Here is a 21,107-nt window from a genome sequence, read left to right as displayed (position 1 = left end):
CTAGTGGATGCAAGTATCAGACTGGCATAAATATTAGAATGGGGTCCATGTGAGGTTTTGAGGCATGACGTGCTCCTCATTGACAGCTGGGTGGCATGTACTCTTGTGACAGCAGACGTGGGAGGCATCAAACAGAAGAAAGAGAGCTCAGACTCGGGGGATTCCTCCGTCTGTGCTGAACATCAGGAGAGATACGCCTTTGGAGCTCAGGCTGCGGTTTTAACTGGAACCTGAACAGACAGCCAGGGGGCATGTTGAGAGACCCCTGCTGCCTCGCAAGACACCTACCTCCTATTAGTCCGTCCACTGAGGTGACTTAGCCGTCTTGGCAGTGCCTTTAGGGACTGCTAAGGTACAGCATGCTCCAGCACAGACATGTTCAGGAGTTTTGCCTTGGCTCACAAGCCCTGAAAGAGGCCCTGATTTCAAACAACGCCTCACTGAAGGATCTTTATGCCCGCACATACTCCCAGGCTGAGAGGCTCTTCTTATCCGAGGCGTACAATCCAGACAGAGTGCTGTTTCAGACTCTGCTGATAAGAACAGCGTTTGATTGGATTGTCAGCCATCCTGAAGAGCCACAGGACTTTGAGAGCTTCTACAACTCCACTCAATGGCACCATTGCAGCTCTTATCGAAAAAAGATCTATCTGCAGCCTATAGGTAAGTACTAAATATACAATGAACTAATCCATCTAGCACAACATTTAGACAATTGTGTTAATTTCACATTTTTTTTATTCTCTGCTTATTACATTACATTCATTTAGCAGATACTCTTATCCAAAGCAACTTCCAGCACAAGAGAACAGAACTGTTTCCATTCAAGTTAAATGAGCAACAGTGTTAGACCAGGGTAACAACACAACCAGACCAGTGAATGTAAGGGAAGCAAAGTCCATGCCCTACCATACATCACACAGTCACAGTATCCATAACACATCGCAATACTACACATAAAATAAGCAGCAAGTAATACAAATAGCAGCTGTTAAGGGGTGGGGATTGAGGAGGAGCTGAGATACAGGTGGGTCTTCAGACTGCATCAGAAGATGGCCAGTGATTCTGCTTTCCACCCCTATGGGAAGTTCCTTCCACCACTGGGGGAACAGTACAGACATCATTGTGGCTGACAGGAGTAACCCTGTCAGAAAGGGATAGTCAGTTGTCCCAAGGTTGTAGAGCGTAGTGATCTGGCCAGTACATACTTGATGCGAGTGGTAACAGGAAGTCAGTGAAGTGAGATGAGGAGGGGTGTGACTTGACTACATTTAGGGAGGTTGTAGACAACTTGTGCAGCTACATTCTGGATTAGCTGCAGGGGTTTGATAGCATTGGCAGGAAGATAAGCAAGGAGGGCGTTTCACCAGTCCAAGGGTGAGAGGACCAGGGCCTGAACTAGGAGCTGCATAGAATACACAGGGAGTAGGGGCAAGTCCTTCAGATGTTCTACAAAGATAATCTGCACACCTGACTCACCACTGCAACCTGAGAAGAGAAGGGCAGGTGGTTGTCAAGTATTGCCCCAAGGCGTCTGACAGTAAGAGTGCTATTGGTGAAATAGCTTGTAGTGTCTGGGCTGAGGGAGAGGTCTTGAAACAAGGAGGACCTGGAGGGGATGTACAGCATCTCAGTGACCACCAGCAAGAAAATCTTATCAAGATGACTTGATAAGATTATTCAAACCCAAATTCCGATATGGAAATATGTAATAACCCATACAAATACATACATACAGATACATATTTTTTGAACATTTAAACTTTTGTTCATGAAACGCTTACTGAACATGTATGTAGGTCATTACATTTTTTATTCTTTTAGTTCACTTTCAGATCCTCTAAAACTGAGTAATGGACTGAAAACTCAAAATCACAAAGTTATTGTTAGGTGTCCAGTGTGAAATAAAGTGGGGAAAATGTATCAAAAGTAGTAAAAATGAAGAATGTGAGCTTATTTTCCCCAGGACAATCCATATCTAAAAGAACTTCCAACTTATCCTATAGGCCTCTTTTTCAGATGTGGATGAAGTGAGGCAGGGAGCAAGGATGTTGTTTCTGGATGACCTTAAATCTTACCTGGAGGCCTTCTTTCTTGGCTTCCGCGTGGTGTCTCTGCCCCCCATATCCACATCCTCCATCAAATGCCGCTTTCGCCAGCAAATACACTTGAATAAAATCCAGCTCCACACAGGTAAGAGATGAAATATAAGAACCTGTCAAAGCACTTAGACATGGTATGCTTTGTATAGTCTTGAGAGAGAGGGAAGAATTTTAGTTACCTGAAGTCAGTATGCTTAGTATTCTCTTGTTTTTTTGTCAGATGCAATCCTGAGACACCTCCGAAGAGTAAAGCCCATGGATGCATTCTGTGTTCTTGGGCTCACCTTCATGGATATCTATCCTTGTGACACATGGAACTATACTTTTGGAAAATCAGAAAATGACCTAGGTAAGTTACCATCTACATTAGTTAGAGGTGAGTAAGGAGTAGCGCTTAAAACTCAAAAGTAGCTGATGCAGTTACCAGGCACTTGTACTATACCCTTGAGCGAGGTACTTCAGCTGAATTGCTTCAGTAAAATATGCAGCTGTACAAATAGATAACGTGTAAGCTATGTAAGTCGCCCTGGATAAGGCTGTCTGCTAAGCAAATAATGTAATGTTCTGTCCAGAAGAAAAGCACCCAGCTGTTTCTGGTAAAGTGGAAGAACACAGGGAGGGGATACTGTACACCCTAGAGACTCCACTCGCATCCCATATTGCTGTGTATGTGGTGCGCAGCAGTGGGAGTGTGCAGCTTCTCCAGGCTGTGCGGCATACCTCTGGGAGAGGGATCCGGGATGGCTGAGCGGGCAGCGGCAGCCATGGAGGAGAAGGATGACAGCCGTGACAGGAGAGCGCAGTCTGAGCAGCCCCGAGCCCTCACCCTGACTGACCTGCTGCAGTGCTGTAAGGTAAAACACATGCTTTCCACATGAGAGGGTGGAGAGTTCAACAGGCAGCGGGAAAACACCAGAGAAATACCCCTGCCTTCTGTCCCCCTCGTCCCCCATTCTCCCTGTTGACCCCGGCACTCTCCTCAAAGCAGTTACATTATTGTACTTGCTTTATTGAGTGAAAATCACCCACGGCTTCACATATGATAGGTTTATTTTGTTTTGGAGCTATCCATCTGCGTTTCCTCTGCAGACTGTGGTGATCCATGCATGGTAGAGCTCTCTCCAGCTGAGAGGATGTGTCCACTATTCAGCATGAAGAGATTGATCGGACCTGCAGGATGCTCCACACAGCTACATGAGTTGACTTCATTCATTCACTTCCCCAGTTGAAGTAAAAGGCAACCTATAAGAAAAGCCCTTTCAGCATACAAAAAGTTACTTGTATATACAAATCATGTCAGTACATACAAATGTGCCAAAATAAATCCAGCCACTCAAACCTTTGATATCTCTAACATGCTTTCCATGTATAAAAACAAAAATATTCACACATACAAACCATATATTATTCAGTGCATGCATGTCAGTCCATGATGTTGGCAAAAAAAATTCTGCACCTTAACATATTGATATCAATATGACCCCAACCTACAAATAGGAACTTTGCCCTCACTACTTTACACATACTGAAGAGGCACTATTCCAAACAAATGTCACCTAATGTTTCCCCTCTTCTTTCAGGTGAATTGGACCTGTGGATTATCGTGTTAGTATATAAAGAGAATGTGATCTTTCAGAGTTATAGTGTGAGATGAAACTGAAATGTTGCATGGCTACAGTGTTGTAAATCATGTGTACACAGTACATGTTTAAGTGTTTGACCTTTGATTGCTGCCTGACTTGCTGTTTATTTTAGGTGTAGTATCACACTGTGTTGTGGATTCTCTGGTCTATTGACTGATGTATGTTAGTATACTTGGCTTCCCTTGTCTAGTCAGGTTAGCACAAGTTAAGTTGTGGCACAGCTTTAATAGTGTTATGCTTACACTCACTGGTCTGGGAGTGTTGTTAGCCTGGTCTGACACTGTTGATCATTCAGCTTGAATAGATATACTGTTCTTTTGTGCTGGAAGACACTCTGGATAAGAGCCATCTGCTAAATGATTGTAATGTAATGTAATGGCTGTTTGGGCTGTGTAATGCTGAACCATTGAGGTGTGCGTTTGTTCTCCAAGGTTGCCAGCCATGAGCTGTGTCACCTGGTAGGGCTGCAGAACTGCCGCTGGCTACACTGTGTCATGCAGGGCGTGGCCAGCGTGGACGAGGTGTTCCTCAGGCCCATGGACCTCTGTCCCATCTGCCTTAGGAAGCTTCATTGTGCGCTGGGATTCAGCCTGCTGCAGCGCTACCAGGTATGTCATGCACACAAACACACGCTGCTGTGCTTACTCCACAGATTTCCCCGTGTTTTAAAACAGCTGGATGGCCTAAATGACTGTCAGATTGAGAATATTTTTTGTCCATGAGAAGTTAATTTGTTTGGAAGAGAGCTGTTCTTGAATTGAATTGATATTGCTGCATGAAAAAGGGTTGTTTCAAAAATGTGAGGAACAAAGGCTAGGTGTTACCCATTTTTCTAAAGGCACGTTTTAGTTGTACCACTGGGGGGCGCTCTGGATTAATGTAACATCTCGATACTGTCTCTTTTCCCACACTTACCCAAAAGATACTTGAAGGGGATGAAAGACAAATGCCTTTTTTATGCTAAAACAGTAATTGCAACCACATGTTTTTTGTTATCATTAGTCTTGAGTAGATTTTTTTGGGCCTTTTTCCTTTGATGATCTGAGAAAAGAAGCAAAAGGGGGAAAGACCTTTCACCAGCTTTAGTCTTACAATGACAACATACCTGATTCATGAAAAGAAAATACTCCTTTGATCTTTCTTTCTCCACCAATTTTAAGCGCTCATTCCCTTTGTGCAGAAACTCCAGGCATGGTGCCATTGTGTTGCTCTCTCACGGGCACCCAGAGAGAGGGTGGGAAGGGCTCAGAGCTCGGAAGATGGATGCTGCCTCTTCAGCTCTGATTCTGAAGGCTCATGTGAGAACCCATCCCAGCCCAGATCAGCCACCCAGGAACTGCATAGCTTGAAGGACTCGGTCTTCCAAGCCAGGCAGCAGGGTGGGTGTTCAGGCACCAGCGCCTCCCTTTGCCCCTCTGTCTCCTCAAGGACCCAAGAGAAGGGGCCAGCAGCGGCATTGAGGCCGGAGCTCTGCCCAGACACCCTGGGGGACTATGAGGCTTGGCTGGGATCCTGCATGGGGACTCTGCAGAGGAAGGCGCCCGAAGACGAGCCCGCCCAGCTGGATCGCCTGGTGGACTCCATGCCCGCTCCCATAACCAGCCTGACACGGGCGCCCTCCCTCAGGGTCCTCCCGGAGCCTCACGGGGAGGAGCAGCACCACTTCGGGGGTGCCATCAGGCAGAGGTTTGTGCAGATGTGGAGGAAGCTCAGCTCCAGGCAGCCGCAGCAGACAGCCGGTTTGACGAGAGCAAAGACTGACAGGCCGACAGTGAGCCCTGACAGTGAACCCTCTTAAAAAACAATCAGCCGAGGATGGCAGCGACCACAAAGAGAGGGAGCAAGCAAAGAAGACAGAAAGCTATGAAAGAAGCCAGGCAGAGATGACAGCACAGAGGTTCAATCCAAGCATCATCTTCTGTTTCCATTTTTTTGATAGTTATGGCAATAACGCTTCATCCTTCAAAGTGCAGTCAAGCCCAGATGTTAGTCCCATTATTTTCAAAGACAACACTTTCGCTCTGAAAACATTAAACTCTGTCCAACAGATGGATTACTTTATGCTATAAGTGCTCTTACTGGCAAATTAACCTAATTTACAAAGATAATCATGTACAGTTTGTTTATTAGCAATGTCACTGATTTCTGTGAGTAAAACATGTAAATGAATGTAACAAGTGTGACTACCAAAGTCAACTGAATGATAAAAAATTGAAATTCAGAACAAGGTGGGGACAGGCTGGTAGTAATACTTTTGTTCCGCCATGTGACCTGCAGCGCTAATCCTGTATTTCAATGGTTATCCTCCTGTAGGCCCTTAGATCGCAGAAAACAGCACAGTATTGTATACAATTAACAATTAACAATTAACAATTAAGAGTTAGTTGGTGCAAAACAAAAAAGTTGACTCTGTTGCAGAAATTCAAAGAGGAAATGAAACATGGACCAACAAACAATGTCCAGACAGATTTCTTTGAGTTAGCCAGAGCAGGAATATGTGCCTGGTACACTGCATGCCAATAGATGTAATTCATTTTGAACAACTTGCAATATCTTTAAGCGAAATACAAATAATAATATACCAGCATTTAAAGTTACAAAAACACTTGTGTGAGACTAAGAATGTTGCAAGCGAGGGAAACAAGGTGCAAAAGAAGGACACTTCATGAATTGATAGATGTGTTCATCTTTGAAAATTCCATCAACCGGTCACCTTTGCAAGATACTGTATCTGCCATGGACTACTGACTTGCATGAAATCAAAATCAAATGACTGATTAAAACATCTGACAGTGTCAATGCAGCCACTGATGAATCTAGAGATGCAAATTATAATTAGTGTTTTGCATTTTTTGTTGTTACTTGTTAGCAAGGATAATTAATTGTGGCTGATTTGAGAGTTATTGTACTTCCCAGGGGCAGATGGCATTTAAATGCATTAGAAGTAGATTTGTACATGACTGCATTTATGTTGGACAACGCAAACTACATATTCAAGGGTTACAATGACATCCATTGAGGCTTGTTGCCAGAATGATGTCAGAATCCAAAGTCTAATGAGTACGTATCCAGACTGGACAAATACAAACTGTACACAAAAGATAATGGCAACAGAATGTCTTTGGATGAATCCTGGGACAAATGTAAAAATACATATTTCACAGCCTAACACAGAAGGATAACTTGTCGGTTTGATGCTGAAAGAAGTGTGTGGACAAGTTTTTCAACAATATGAGCAGTCCATGAAAAGACCACAAATCAACTGACAATGATAGAATGTAACCACAAAATTTACAACATTGTTTGGACTTAAGACTTTATTTCTCTAAACTGTTAATGTGACTGTCATTTACTGCTTTTATTTGTTTACTTCATGTTCTCCTGCTGCAAACAACTTTTTCACACAATTTTTCACACTTTTACACTACTTCTTATGTGCTTAGTGTAGGTTTTACTACATTACTATTCTAAAGCCAATAATTTCCCATCCGTTCTAATTCAGAAATAATATTCTGCATACACATTCCTAGAACATAAGAACATATTATGACGAGAACAGGCCATTCGGCCCAACTAAGCTTGCCATTTTGCCATTTTAATTAAAGAGTATCCAAAACTGCATCAAGTCGAGACTTGAACACAGCAAGGGCCTCTGCCTCAACTACATGACCTGGCAACCTATTCCATGTATTGATAACTCTTTGTGTAAAATAATATTTCCTTATATCAGTGCGGAACTTACTCTTAACTACCTTCCATTTATGTTCTCTTGTTCAACAGACTGAACTCACCCTAAAAAAATCTATTATAGTTAACCATAGTTACATAGTTAATATAAGTACATAGTTATAGTTACATAGTTAAATAGCCTACACAGTTAATCCTGGTGAATGTCACTTGTGCCGAATTTTCTGTGTTGCTAAAACACGTCAACAGACAGAAACATCGCTGTCAACCGTCACACCTATGCATGCAATTGTAGGTATTTATTAATTGAACTGGTTGAAGCAGGGCAATGGAATAATTGTTAACAAGTCACATGAAACTGACACTATCAACCTCTTGGTGCTGGAGGACTGAAATACATGCAAGAGCAAAAGAAATACAAATGAATAAGTATCACATAAATTAACAAGGGTACATATTCTTCCCCCAAATTGTCAATGGGTCTATGATGGACCCTTCCCCAGCTTCTCTCTCCATATCTGATATCTAAAGAACTACAGAGATAAATGTGTGTGGTCTTGGGAGAAGAGTGGCATTAGCTCTCTCAGCCTAGGCTCACAGCAGAGTCACATGTTTAGTCCATAAGTATAGTCCTTTGTATGTAACTACTCAACATGTGATGTGACCAGAATTGAGTTGGTCTGTCTTTCTTTGGCTTTGACCAGGCAGCCCTAGAAACAGAAGTACCCCTCACTCACTACCTTACCGAGCTAAGTGACTGAGTGGATGGCTCCCTAAAAATGCTTTACCACCAGCCCTTGCAAAAATGCGGCTCAACCAAAGTAGTTGTGACTCCTGACAGCGCCTCTTCCTGCTCTTGCTTATTTGCCATTTTGCTTCTCACAGAAAAAGGGCAAAATGAATCAGACTTTGATCACAGCTCTAAATTGCCTCTCTCAGGCGGAGGAGCCGCATCCGCTATCAGCAGCTGAGACATTCAGTAGGGCAGCCAATGCATAGGCCACAGCTGCTCTCATGTCTATAGCAGATTATTAAATATCAGAGTTCAGCTTTAGGTCCAATTAAACACAGCCTGAAGGAAGTATTGGGATAACAAGAGTCATGAGATCTTACTCAATTAACTCATGCTTGGCCTGCAGAAAGAACTCTTGTATGTCCTCTGACTACATCCTGAGACAGCTGGAAAGATTGGTGATTGCTACTTGAAGGACATTTATTTGGATGTATGCTGGTATAATGTATCATTCTTCTCCAAGATTTCATTAAAAAAGTGTGAGCTGCAAATGACGGGAAAAGAATTGGTCCCACAAAGTACACTGTGGCAATAGCCTTTACAATAGGCGGTGACTTGTGGCATTTTGTAGTACCAACAAAAGAATGTATTTTAACGTCTGCTGAACCATTTAAGCTGAAAAAATTGCTCAGATGAGTATCTGGGGCCACCCCAGGAAATAAGTCCCTTACTTAGTAACTCTTGCATAACCCTGAGAGTATTGTATTTACTTACCTTTGAACTTCCACAAGGAAACTGAGGAGCACAGAAGGCACATGGGGGGCTTTCCTCACTCTTCCCTATCAGAAGGAAGCTGTCCCTTTTCACATATTGCATGGCCTGACAATATTTGTTTTTACCATTGGCCACCTACGGCTAAGAACTTTGGTTGACTAGAAGCTGTAACTTACAATGGACAATTTGTATAGAGAAAAAAGCACCCAGAGGAAACAAAGCACTGGCAGAGACATGCGGTTCCTAATTTGGACAGGGTGCCATATTGCAACAGAATTTGCTGAAAGAACCATTCAAAGTAGGGTTGTGGAAACCATGACAGTGAGAAAAGAGAGAATGAGTACACAGGATAGAATGGTGTCACTCATGGAACTTTTCACTGAACCCTGGTGTTTGAAAGGATAGGACATGGAGAACAGCTGAAAAAGAGGGGGCGCAATCCTGTCACACTGATCCTCTGATCATCCTCTGCAATGACAGGAGGGTGGGCCTCTGTGTACCTGAAGTAGCCATTCTAAGTTTATGCCCTGGCTTTGATATTAGGAGCTGAAATCAGGCCAAAGGAACAGGCTGGAGGCTGGAACATCCATGCTTTCATGAGGTCTGGTAATACATGCAATCTCTTTACTACATGTTCCAAAAGCTTTAATTTGAGGAGTCAGCCATCTGTACTGGTGCATCTCTGCTGAATGGTTTCAAACAGCATTGTGCCTCAGAGTCATTTACTTTACCATTCCTGAATGGTCCTACAAGTTCAAAAAATCATACACATACTCACTAAACATAAAGTACATTTATTGCATTTATACAATTCATATATACAAAACAACTGCAATACAGTTCAATTCAAAGTTGTAATTTTTTTTACAATTAAGGGACAATTACTTGTAGTTTAGAGGGGAAGCAGGTGGCACCGAGCTCTGAAACATAGATCATTCACTGTAATAAAAAAGGGAGACATTACACAGCAAAACCTCTGTTGATTCAAACATGATGTGAAATAGAGGGTATATGTTCTCATGCACACTGGCATTGTGACGCCTTGTTAAAACGACCCTGGTAATACTACCATGCACAGACCATTTCATCAACGTTGTTCAAAAACAAACCCCTTCAGATATTTCACAATGACAGCATTTACTCCCTCCCTCCCAGCCATTACTCTTTCAGTAACACTAATGTCTCCCTCTCTTTCTCTTGCTTATTCATTTTGGCTTGACTCCAACCAAGGTAATTGCATTTAGAGGAGCCCAATACTCCTTAAGAAAACTGCATTTTCATTTCAACCTATATTTTGAAAAGAGATGTTTGTAAACTGTAGCAGTGTCTACACTGTTTTTACGATAATTTGGATGATGATTCATGATGTTTTTTAATCGAGTCATGCTCATTTTTTTGACAAAGAAGCTAAATAAGAGGCTAAGTACAGGAGGAAAAATATCTCCACTACCACCTTGTACAGTAGTGTATGAAACATTCAGGAAATTCACACCCTTGTAAAATCATCTCTTATAGAAGAGTTTTCAGGTCATGCTTGTCTTAGAATCATAGTGAAACTACAAGCCTGTTCACATGCTCTGTAACTGTGTGCTGTTATCACAGTTATCGAATTTGAGTTGTGATGCTGGAGCTATGAATCCCATTTTTTCCAGTGTAAAGACTGCTGTCAGGCAAGTTCTCTAACATGTACAGTTGGGGTACAAATGATGCAGGGATGCATCACTTCCTTGCGAGTATACCAGAGTAGTGCGGCTGAAAGACGTTCAGCTGCCAGTCACCGGCAGAACTGCGGAGACCTTTCCAGCAGACGTATGAACGTGTGGGCAAATGGGGAGCTTAGCATTTAGCAGCCCCCCCCAAACTACAAGAGTTATTTCAAAAAAGGCCAATGTGGACTTTTGATTACAGGGACAGATGGAGACTGACATTTATTAAGTCTGCGTCTGCCAAGCTCTAATTGTCGCTCATTTTTAACCAACATTACATAGGAAAACTTTTCCCGTCTGTGTTACAGAAAGGTCTGACTTTCCTTGCATACATGCACAGTTGCATTTACTAAATGTATTGCAATGTGCAAAACAAAATCACTGCTGTGGTTCTCCCCCAATCCAACTCCACCAGTTATTGCTCAAACCTGCTAAGCACATACAGAAACACTTTTTTTTTTTTTACATCCAAAGAATTCATCTCAGAAATAAAACACAGAGGCAAAAACCACGCTACCAAGCTGAGGCAACCAGGAGGCACCGCACTGTATATATTTAGAGGAGAGCTAAGAGAGTGATGGCAAAAGCAGACAGATGGAAAATGAGATCCCCCGAAAAGAAAGAGCACCACCTTCCCAACTCACTGTGCGACATTCTCAGACTCCCTCCTCTGCGTCTGCAAGACCGTCCAAGAAAATGTCTTTGTTTCCCATCAGCGCAGTGAGATAAAACATGAGCTTTATCATTCCTGCATAACATTTCAGATCAGGGCCACCTCGCATCGCTCACTCTCTCCCCGAAAGCTCCTCTGCCCCTTCTTTCTGTTCATCTTTGCAATTTTATTTCAAGCTTAAGTCCTGGATGGTAACATCCAAAGAAATGGGAAAGAGTGAATTATGCAATGAAGAGGGTACATCCCAAGGGGAGAGGCAGGGTGGGCTCCAATCTAATTACTGGTGACAGACAATCCAGTAAAATGAGCCAGTGCAAAACTTTTGAATTGTTAAATGAAACTGGAATTTTGGCCTTCAGCATCTTGCTCTGTCATTATGAGAATCACTTCCAGCTACAGACTGCAGCGCAATTGAGATGTTTTCCAGTAAAAGCACAACAGTCACTCCTAGTTATGTGGTGATTGGATAAGGGTTGAGTCACAGCAGAATTTTATGCACTTATTTCCTAACTATTTCCCCTTGATGAGAGTAAAAATACCAGCAAAGCCACACAATAGAATATTCACAGAGACAATGCTACTCCCTACAAAGGCATAAAAGTAATAAGAAGAGTTATACAAAATCAACTCAACATCTGGCAACCCTGTGACTTGCTACGTTACAGAGAAGAACATAAAATCAACACAAACAAGCGGCTGTTTAGTAAAATTACAGTAATCATAAAAATACATCCAAGTATGGAAATACTGACATTCAAAACAGAAGACACAATTAAAAATCTTTTTTACATCGTATTTACAAGTATCCTTTCAATGTATTTATTTACTGAAATAATTGATGGTGCATTTCATGTACGTATTTCAAATTTTACCTTATTTGTGTGCATAGAAGGTTGCGTTGTTGAGGACTGTACATTTTACAGTCTATCAACCAAAAAGCCAGCACCCAGCTCTTGACATGAACATGACTTTACAACAAATGTGGGCTAACTTTCTGGAAAATAACGTGTACATATAAATGCGGAATGTTTAGTGCAGCAGGATATGAACATTTTTGTCCTTCTTTGCAAGGGAAAAATAAACACTGCTTAAAGTGATTTTACAAAAATTATCTGATCATTCATCAGAAAAAAATGGCCACGTGGGTAAACTGAGCTACAGCTCGAGAGCTGGGGAACACAGATCTGACAAGGATACAGAGATGGAACTCTGTGAAGAGACTTTACCAGCTGTAGCAACCCAGGCGAGTATCACTCCCATCTGCCAATCAGACACATACTAGAACAAATAACCAACTTATGACAAAATGAGTCATTGAGGCAACCACCCACATTGAGATAAAAATGCCATTGCTTTCCCTTGGGTTCACTGTGTCTTCTCATTCAGAAATATGACCCCAGTGTTATATCAAAGCAGTTTAAAAGCCTTATGGATGTAAGGAAGAGTTCACATGAGAATCTTTGCAAGGCATGAGAGAATGGGTCATGTAGGATGTTACTGAATGGATTTACAACATTATGACAATTAATGGATTGTCAAATTGGCATTGTTCATCACCAATGAACACATTGTGAAATTATTTGTTCAGTCAGTGCTGTGGAAGTTTAGTTAGTTTTCTGTCCACTGTAAGGCACTGCAATGGTAGGTGTAAACACACAAATGCTACCAATACTACAAACGCAAAAATTCATACATTCACATGCACACTCACACACATGCAGGTGCACACACTCATACACAAGAACAGTGGGCAGTGTAAAGCTTTAAATGTTAAAACATTGTTTTCACAGTCCTTTACATGTTATAACTTCCATGTATTTAAGTAATTTAGCTTTGCTTCATTTGGCTTACAGTGCAGAGGATATGATTACTCAGAGATGAATTGAAGAGGCACAAAAATGTCTTTGTTTAGCAAAGGACATTGTTTGGATGATGATCGAAATTTGTAGTCCAGCAATCTGCACCTGTTATTAAGTAGAACTCTCTAAAGAGTGCTTTATACTTTCCCAGCAACAGGCAAGACACAACAGATGTCTCTCTAACTTAGAGATCATTTTTAAGCAGAAGGCAAGGCATCCTTGATTTTGGATGACACAAGATCCTTTCTATTGCATTAAAACTGAAACTACGTTTCTCAAAATTGCCAGGGCTTAATCTTCAGCAACCATGCACAGCTCATCCCATAGATCTTTTGAAGGGAATATAAAAGCAAGATTTCAATGGTTGCTGCAATCTCCCCTAATAAAGATTTCCCCAACCATAGATGGCAAGTTTCAACAAGCTTTAACAGGATGCAATACTTGTGCAACACTATCACATAACCAAGCATATGACTATCACTTGCTTACTGTGTTATTAGTCATGAATGTGATGGAAGTTCCAAGAATAGAGCGATCGCAGATTAGTTGAAGGTCATAAACACTGAAGGACTGTACAGCAGCAGCAGTCTGTTGTTAGTGGGTGTGTTACAGAGAGGGTTCACTTGCTCACATATTGCAAGGGTATACAGGACCAGCGAGGAGGCATCAATGCATGAGTTAAGGTCTACACACCTTCTCTCTGCTGCCTAGGAGTCTTTCGAAAGGCATATCTACACACAGAGGAGCCCCTGCTGGGGTCAGAGGCTTCACTGCAGCATGATGTCCTTGAGGTTCTCCTGTAGGATGGTGTCCTTGACAGCGTGGAAAACAAAGCGGATGTTCTCTGTGTCGATGGCTGTGGTGAAGTGGTGGAAGAGGGGCTTGCTGCGGTTCCTCCTCTTGCGGTTGAAGCACTGCACCAGATAGGCCTGCACATCCTCCAGCCGGTGCGGGTCGCCCTGGAAGTCAGCAAAGTGCTTGCGGATGTTGACCGTCCTCACCTTCTCCACCAGCAGGTCCATCTTGTTGAGGAAGAGGATGATGGAGACGTTGGAGAAGAGCTTGTTGTTGACGATGGTCTCGAAGATGTTCATGGACTCCACCAGGCGGTTGGTGCGGCGGTCCTCCATCAGCACCTGGTCGTACTCGCTGGACGACACCATGAACAGGATGGAGGTGATGCCATCGAAGCACTGGAACCATTTCTGCCGCTGGGAGCGCTGGCCGCCCACGTCCACCATCTTGAAGGGGATCTTTTTGATGACAAAGTCATGCTCCACGATCCCCTTGGTGGCCTTCCTCGCCAGCAGGATGTCCTGCCGGCTTGGCAGGTAATTCTGAAAGCCACAGGGAAGAGGAAGAAGAAGAATAAAGTAAAGTACGTTTCCCTGAAAACATTTTAGTTGAGGTTTCTACCATCTTTGGGCAAGGAGATATGAGAAAATTATTTCCTGTACATGTATTTACAGCAAAAAATACACTGAAGTTATAAATTCAGAGATTGAGCAAACTTCAAAACAACACTGCCCAATTAGTCATGTAGATGTTGTTTTGATATAAAATGATTTCAAAGATAGCAATGGTGAAATAAGCCTCCAGGAAGTCACAGTCTGTAGATGTACCTTCAAGGGTCAGGGTATATAAATAGAGGATGCTTAAAAAGAACTTGCAGCAGCAACTGAAAGGAGTAAATTTTTCCTGCTCCAATCAATGAAAATAATTTCCATGAAAACAGGACAGACTGAGTCTCTGCACTTCAAAAAGTGGAACATCACTTTTCAACAACAAACATAACACCTGCTCAGATTTGCCAACAAAAATAACACTAAAAGATGAATATAAATCAACATTTAGTTAAAGCAAGGGAAGCTTATGTGTGTCCGAATAACCTGAATGAATGAAGATAGTATTACCTCTCCGGAATTAATCCTAACACTATTGAAAAAAATCCCCAGTTATGCACAGTGTCCATTTTTGAAAGGAAATACCAGGACTCAATGAGTCACTGTCCATTGCATGGTGCCTACAGAATTCTGACACAATTTCCAGATCTTTGAGAGAGCACATATCATATTTGTCAACTTCTTGCTACAAATGTTTGGGTTCAGATACTTTGCAGTTTATCTCTCAGAGCAAAATAACCTCAATGACTGGCACATACCCAGACATACCAGCAGATCGTAATAAAAGATGATAATCATTTGAAAGCAAATAACACTTAAAAGTGCAAACTAACTTGGGATTAGTACAATCAGCTGCCAGTAATATCAATATCAGACATGTTTTCTACGATAGTTTAGTTTTATAACTTTTCTGTTCAGAAGAAGAAAACAGATGCAAAACTACAAGTGAGAAATAAATTTGTCCCACATTGACTTCAAAAGATACAACGCTAATTTAAACAGACACTGACATGAGTAATAATGATTTTGAAATAAAATCCATTTTATAGCATCACTGACAAGTTTGAATAAACTGTAAACTAACAGGATGATACACTGCTGGAAAACTCACCAGTTGCCCAATACGGTCCAGGTTGTCCAAGAAATACTTCACTGATTCACCCTGTGGATATAAAAAAGGAGCATTACTTTGCGGTCACAAACCAGAACAGTGATTAATGGGTTCTGTGGGTCATACCTTTTCCTGACATTTTTGGCTTTGCCTTTTAAACAGGATATAGTATTAGTCATCTTCATCTCATTAAAGATGTTGTTCAAGACATTAGGCAACCGGCTGATAGATGTTCCCAACACCATGCCTGCATTAATGCCGTTAATGGTGTTGTGGTAAAAGTACAGTCTGTCACTGAATGTAAAAATTACAATACATGGAAAGCTATCCTTATATGGGATGTTACAAAACAAGCTTCAATAATTCCAATTATGGAATGGAAAGTCTGGATAGGACAATATCACAGCATGTTCCCATTTCAGTCCAGAAAGTTTAATTTGTATTTAATTAATGTGCACTTTGTCAAGAATACAATTCACACCACCAATGCGGTTTGCAGTTACATTATTCAGACACTTGCTTGCACGCTGCCTGTCTCTCAGTGGTGGAAGGAGCTAGCAGCGTGTACAGTGCGGTCGAGTGTGGTCAGTGCTCACATAGAGTCAGTGTGTTCTAATGGTGCGTTTCCACCAAGCAATACAGTACAGTTCGGTTCGTTACGTAACGGTTTGGTACGGTAAACCCTGGTACGGCTTGTGTCTCCACTGCCAACCGTACCCTAATTAATAAGCGGGGCGTATGCTGGATGGCGATTGCTGCGTCAGCTAGGTGAGTAGCGTGACATAAAAGCACGCGAAGAAGACAACACAGCAGAGACGGTTGATGAACCCTTGTGTTTGTATTAGGGCTGTCAACGTTAACGCTCGGTCGCGATTAATCTGGAAACTTTAACGCGTTAATATGATTAATTTGCGTTAAAACATTATCAGGTTTGACCGCAACTTCCTTCCGTAATTCCAGCGCGGATATTTACCTGGCTGGATTACTGAAAGGCGTGGCAAACGCAGGTGTGCTGAACGGCAAATTTCGTTTGAACCCTTTCGCACGTAACTTATTTGTTATGGTATGTAGCGCGCGTGTTACCTTATATGGTTCGTTATGTTTTCATTTGCGTTATTACGTTTCTTATAGATTTCAGTTAGCATTTGCTATATTTTAGAGTTAAATCGCTGTTTCCCCAAAGCCAAAATTAGCTAGAATTTCTCCAAACTAGTGTTCTAATCGCACCAGTTTTAGCATATGCGCTAAACGGCTAATCACACCCGTGCGCACGAAAGGGTTAAAACTGAAACTTGCCGTTCAGCACATCTCGTTTGCCACGCCTTTCAGTAATTCAGCCAGGTAAATATCTGCGCTGGAATTACGGAAGGAAGTTGCGGTCAAACTTGATAATATGATTAATTTGCGTTTCCAGATTAATCGCGAACGGTACGCTTATTTTGGTATGCTTCGCAACTTATAATGATGGAAACACAAATAATTGCGCACCATACTGTACCGAACTGTACTGTACTGCTTGGTGGAAACGCACCATAACTGAACTCTTCTCACTGAACAGGGTCATAAAAACAGATGGTGCATGATAGTGTGTTCCTATAAAAAGGTGATAAGGATCAGAAAAGATGCACTCTGCCTTTTTCTTGGCAGTATGAGCATGCAGAAGAAATTGGATTGTTATAATTTCATTATTTTTGAATGTGGAGGGGTATCATGTGCTTTGGGACACTGTATAAATGAAAGTGTCATCTTCTAAGAATTCCAGCTTTCAAATACTGTCAGCTTGTAGCCGTTCATTCCAAAAAACAGATGAGATAAGAGTGTCTGGTGTAATACACTAATTATCTCACATAAATAAGTACAAAAGAAGGAAAATTATCACACAGTAAGGAAACGATCTTCCCCAAAGTAATTATCCCATGGATCTCTCTTAAATAAGTCCCTCTGTCGAGCCAAAAGTAAATTCTACTGCGAAGTGAGAACCCATACAATACATTTTAAGAAACGGGATTAATGACGTGCCTCATTGTGCTGTAGAGACAAAAAGATCACTCTCAGATCCAGATATTTAAGCTACAGAGTCGGCAGTGCATGCAGGACTGTAACTGTGTGCATATTCTGCAAAACCTGGCCCCGCCTTTATTGTGTAGCTTACTTCCATATCTTATTTGCAGTGCTTTCATGGGCTGCAGTTTCTATCCATATTCATGAACAGAGCAGTTAGGGTTACTAGCCTGACAGTGGTTGTTTTTTAATGCTGGTGTACTCAATCAAGATGGACACAATCTTACAAGGTCTTACTAATTGAACTGCATAGCTGGAGTACCATAGCTGCATAGCTGGATGCAGTCTTTTGACTGAAGTTCTGACTTATAGGAGGAAAAAAAATGTGACAGGCACATGGGTGTTTGGCTGTTGCCATTAAGTTCACATACAGCAAGCTCTGTGAGGGAAATAAAACATGATGGCGAAGACAAGGTCACGCCTCCTGGAATGAACTGCTCTTCCCCTGTGCTTGATGTTTTGTCCCGCCACGACCCTTTGACCCCCTTCGTCCCAGAAGTCGGCTTTCCACGGCACGCCAGAGCAGGGCGGCTGTGCCGCGCCTTTGAAGCATTGTGTTTGCAGGGCAGTGCAGCCGAGGGGGTGCGCAGTGCTGTTCCTGTGTGTGGCGTGATGTGTCCGCACCGCCCCGGCAGCCCACGCTCCCAGCAGGAAGCAGCTGTGTGTGAGAATGGGGGGGGGATTAACAAGACCCCCCCACCCCCACTGCTACCGCCGATTTATGGGGCCGGGGCCCTGAGCCATGTTCTCCTCACTCACACAGCCCTTTACTGTTTCACGGATCACAGCACGGCGAATAAATTAAGCAGACATCTGAGCTCAGAGACGCAATCCACAATCCCCGTCAAACCTTTCACGAAAAAAACAACTGGAGAAGACACACTCCGACATGCAATCAATAACGCAGAGAGACAATATTCAAAACTTTCTTTGATGAACAAAAAATTATCCTGATCTTGTTGCAAAAAAGGTTTAACATCGATTCTTACTTCCTGGCAATTGGCAACAGAACAATGGATAAGAACCAGGAAACGTGACCTACAGTGTCTGTGCTCTGACCCAAGAATTAACCTATAGGTTTGTCACCAAAGTAAACAGAGGTGGAGTTGTGTCCAAGTCACTGTGATCAAGGGGAGAATTCACAGGGACCAGAGACCGCTACAAAAGGAGTGTGACGGATTGTGGTCAAACCCATTTTTAATAACACTTCTAACTGTCAGCATGGATTAAAATCCCCTTCCTGGTTATTTAACGCTGCCGCCACCTTGTTCGCCAGAGATACTGAGATCACAGTACAGCATCTCAGGCTTCTGATAATGCTCTAAGTCTGCAGTCTCGCTGAGCATGGGTTCCAGCACGTCCTTCACACTTATTACGCCTATAAAAGCTCTCTTCCTTTATGCTAGGATTACAGTGTAAAGTCCACTGGCTCCAGGAGCTCCACCCTTCTGCACCCCTCCATGTTTGCTCTCTACAAGTGTGGGAAAGTGCTGTGCAGAAACATAGAAGGTTCGCTAAGAGCTCTTGCAGTTCGCTGACATATAAAGTCAGTGCCCTTTCGTCAGCAGACACAAGCGTGCCCATGGGTATTTCGACTCTGCAGGGAAAGACAGCATGATTAAGTGAGGCATACTGGAACACCCCTCTCAAAAGAACAAGGCAACAATGCTTCCCCCCCCCCCCTCCATCTTGATCACTATCACTTCAGCCTGCTCCGTTAAATAAACAGAAGGGGGTCCAAATTAAGACACTCCTTACCACCAACATCGTCCGTGTTCAGATAAAACATTTACCGACTGAAATCAAAAGGGAAAAAAAACACATCACAAACACAAAATCATCATATGTGAGCACAAAGAACTGTAAGTTCTTTCCAAAACCTCTGGTGAATATCAGATCTGCAGTTTCAGGCAGCTTCTGATATATTTCTGTTGGTTCTATTTTCAAGCAGTGGCTTCATGGTTCCTTCCTGGAAGAGCCTGGCTATTTTCTAAATCCACAGGAGAGAGAAAGAGCTTCCTGGTGCTGTCATGCATCTCCCTAAGTTTTCCGCACAGGATCTGGGTACGCATTTCAGAGGGAAATAAACCATAACCGCAGGACACAGGCAGTCATTATTATTACAAGTCCAGGCTCTCCCTTTTGTCCACACAATGCCTGCTATTACACAACTTGTTCAAGAAGCTAGCAGTGAAATCCAGACTGCTTGCAAGCTTTCCTTAATGATATAATTTCATTTAATTTGTTTGGCACCATTTTTAGGACAAGATGAATCAATTCCAGCTCTACTGAGAGAAATGAAAGAGCCTCACTCCTTTCTGTTTATTGGCTTTCAGATTTTGTGTTAAAACATTTAGTGAAGATAAGCACATGACTCCCCACTCTGTGTCACTTTGGCTGTGTACAATAAAATTACAAACAGACACATTCAGTTGGATTCAAAAATGTTCAGTTCTATAAATCAGAAAGCAGGACTGAGCTATAACTATATCATACTAGAGAAAAGCTGAAGAAATCATTTGACTTGTTAGATTGCCTTTTAGGTAGAAGCCTTAACCTCTGCTTATTTTATTAATAATTTCCATTACATGTGCTTGCGGTGTCAGTTTCAAGAAAAACATTCTGTTTTTTATGTCTTGCATATTATCCACTGGAGTCATGGCTCTGTGGGTGTTAATGGGTCTGTATTCATAAGCAAACACTGAGCATGTAAACCATAAAAGAGCAGAAAAATAATCAAAGCAGTTGTTTTTCCATCTAATCTCAATAAGATTAATTTGTTGAAATACTAGCGATTTGACAACACAAGCAAAACTTTTATCTTAGTATAAAAGCATTTACAGACAGATGTTCCAGACAGAAAGCGCTGATTTAGGAAGAAGTTGGTCCAAAATTCATGACTATCAACAATTTATCTGGCACTTCGATGCACTAGCTCTTCTAGCATCAACCTGGCACAAAAACGCCTGTGGAAAGATTCGGTGGCCGTATTAATCTGAGGCTTCTTGCTGATAAGAAGAATTACCCACAGAGAACAATGTACGTGAAAACTCCTCTAAAATGCCATCTTCATATTAATGAATTTTAGTTGTGTCAATTTTTTCAAGTATATGAAAGAATCCCTTTGCTAATGGATCTTCACACATTCTATTGTGCAACTCATTTTTTAATAGACTAAAAGAATATTTTCGGCTTGAGCCCAAAACAGCTTTCTCCCCGAAAAGGCCTCTGCGGTGAATTAAATGTTGGACATGGACTTGGGAAAATAACTTTAATTAATCCCCCTCAAAGAGGTCTGCCACACCCTGGTAGGAGATTCCAGGGGTTTAAGCACTATCCAACTGTGCGAGGCTCA

General features: G+C 42.1%; 2 protein-coding genes across 2 annotated transcripts in view; one reads left to right on the top strand and one right to left on the bottom strand.

The window, feature by feature from the left end:
- Positions 1 to 359: 359 nt before the first annotated feature.
- Positions 360 to 5,543, top strand: LOC118779895 (archaemetzincin-1-like). The gene is made up of 6 exons (XM_036532256.1): positions 360 to 663; positions 2,020 to 2,193; positions 2,323 to 2,451; positions 2,784 to 2,956; positions 4,177 to 4,353; positions 4,926 to 5,543. Exons 1-6 carry the CDS (start codon positions 360 to 362, stop codon positions 5,541 to 5,543), a joined length of 1,575 nt encoding a protein of 524 aa, XP_036388149.1.
- Positions 5,544 to 13,466: 7,923 nt separating this feature from the next.
- The window catches only part of LOC118784161 (guanine nucleotide-binding protein subunit alpha-12), a 41,221-nt gene continuing 33,580 nt past the window's right edge, over positions 13,467 to 21,107 (bottom strand). The window contains exons 3-4 of the mRNA XM_036538218.1: positions 15,692 to 15,742; positions 13,467 to 14,514 (exon numbers count right to left, since the gene is read on the bottom strand). Of these exons, the coding sequence (XP_036394111.1) occupies positions 13,945 to 14,514; positions 15,692 to 15,742 (621 nt within the window). The 3' untranslated portion in view covers positions 13,467 to 13,944. The remainder of the gene's footprint in view (positions 14,515 to 15,691; positions 15,743 to 21,107) is intronic.

Source organism: Megalops cyprinoides, chromosome 1, assembly GCF_013368585.1.
Source record: "Megalops cyprinoides isolate fMegCyp1 chromosome 1, fMegCyp1.pri, whole genome shotgun sequence".
NCBI lineage: Eukaryota > Metazoa > Chordata > Actinopteri > Elopiformes > Megalopidae > Megalops > Megalops cyprinoides.
This window is presented reverse-complemented; position numbering and strand designations above follow the sequence as displayed.

Excerpts from the sequence above, each read along its gene's own strand:
- LOC118779895 (XM_036532256.1), top strand. The coding sequence starts at position 360 with ATGCTCCAGCACAGACATGTTCAGGAGTTTTGCCTTGGCTCACAAGCC. Across the intron at positions 664-2,019 it reads GATCTATCTGCAGCCTATAG|ATGTGGATGAAGTGAGGCAG; the intron begins GTAAGTACTAAA and ends CCTCTTTTTCAG. Across the intron at positions 2,194-2,322 it reads TAAAATCCAGCTCCACACAG|ATGCAATCCTGAGACACCTC; the intron begins GTAAGAGATGAA and ends TTTTTTTGTCAG.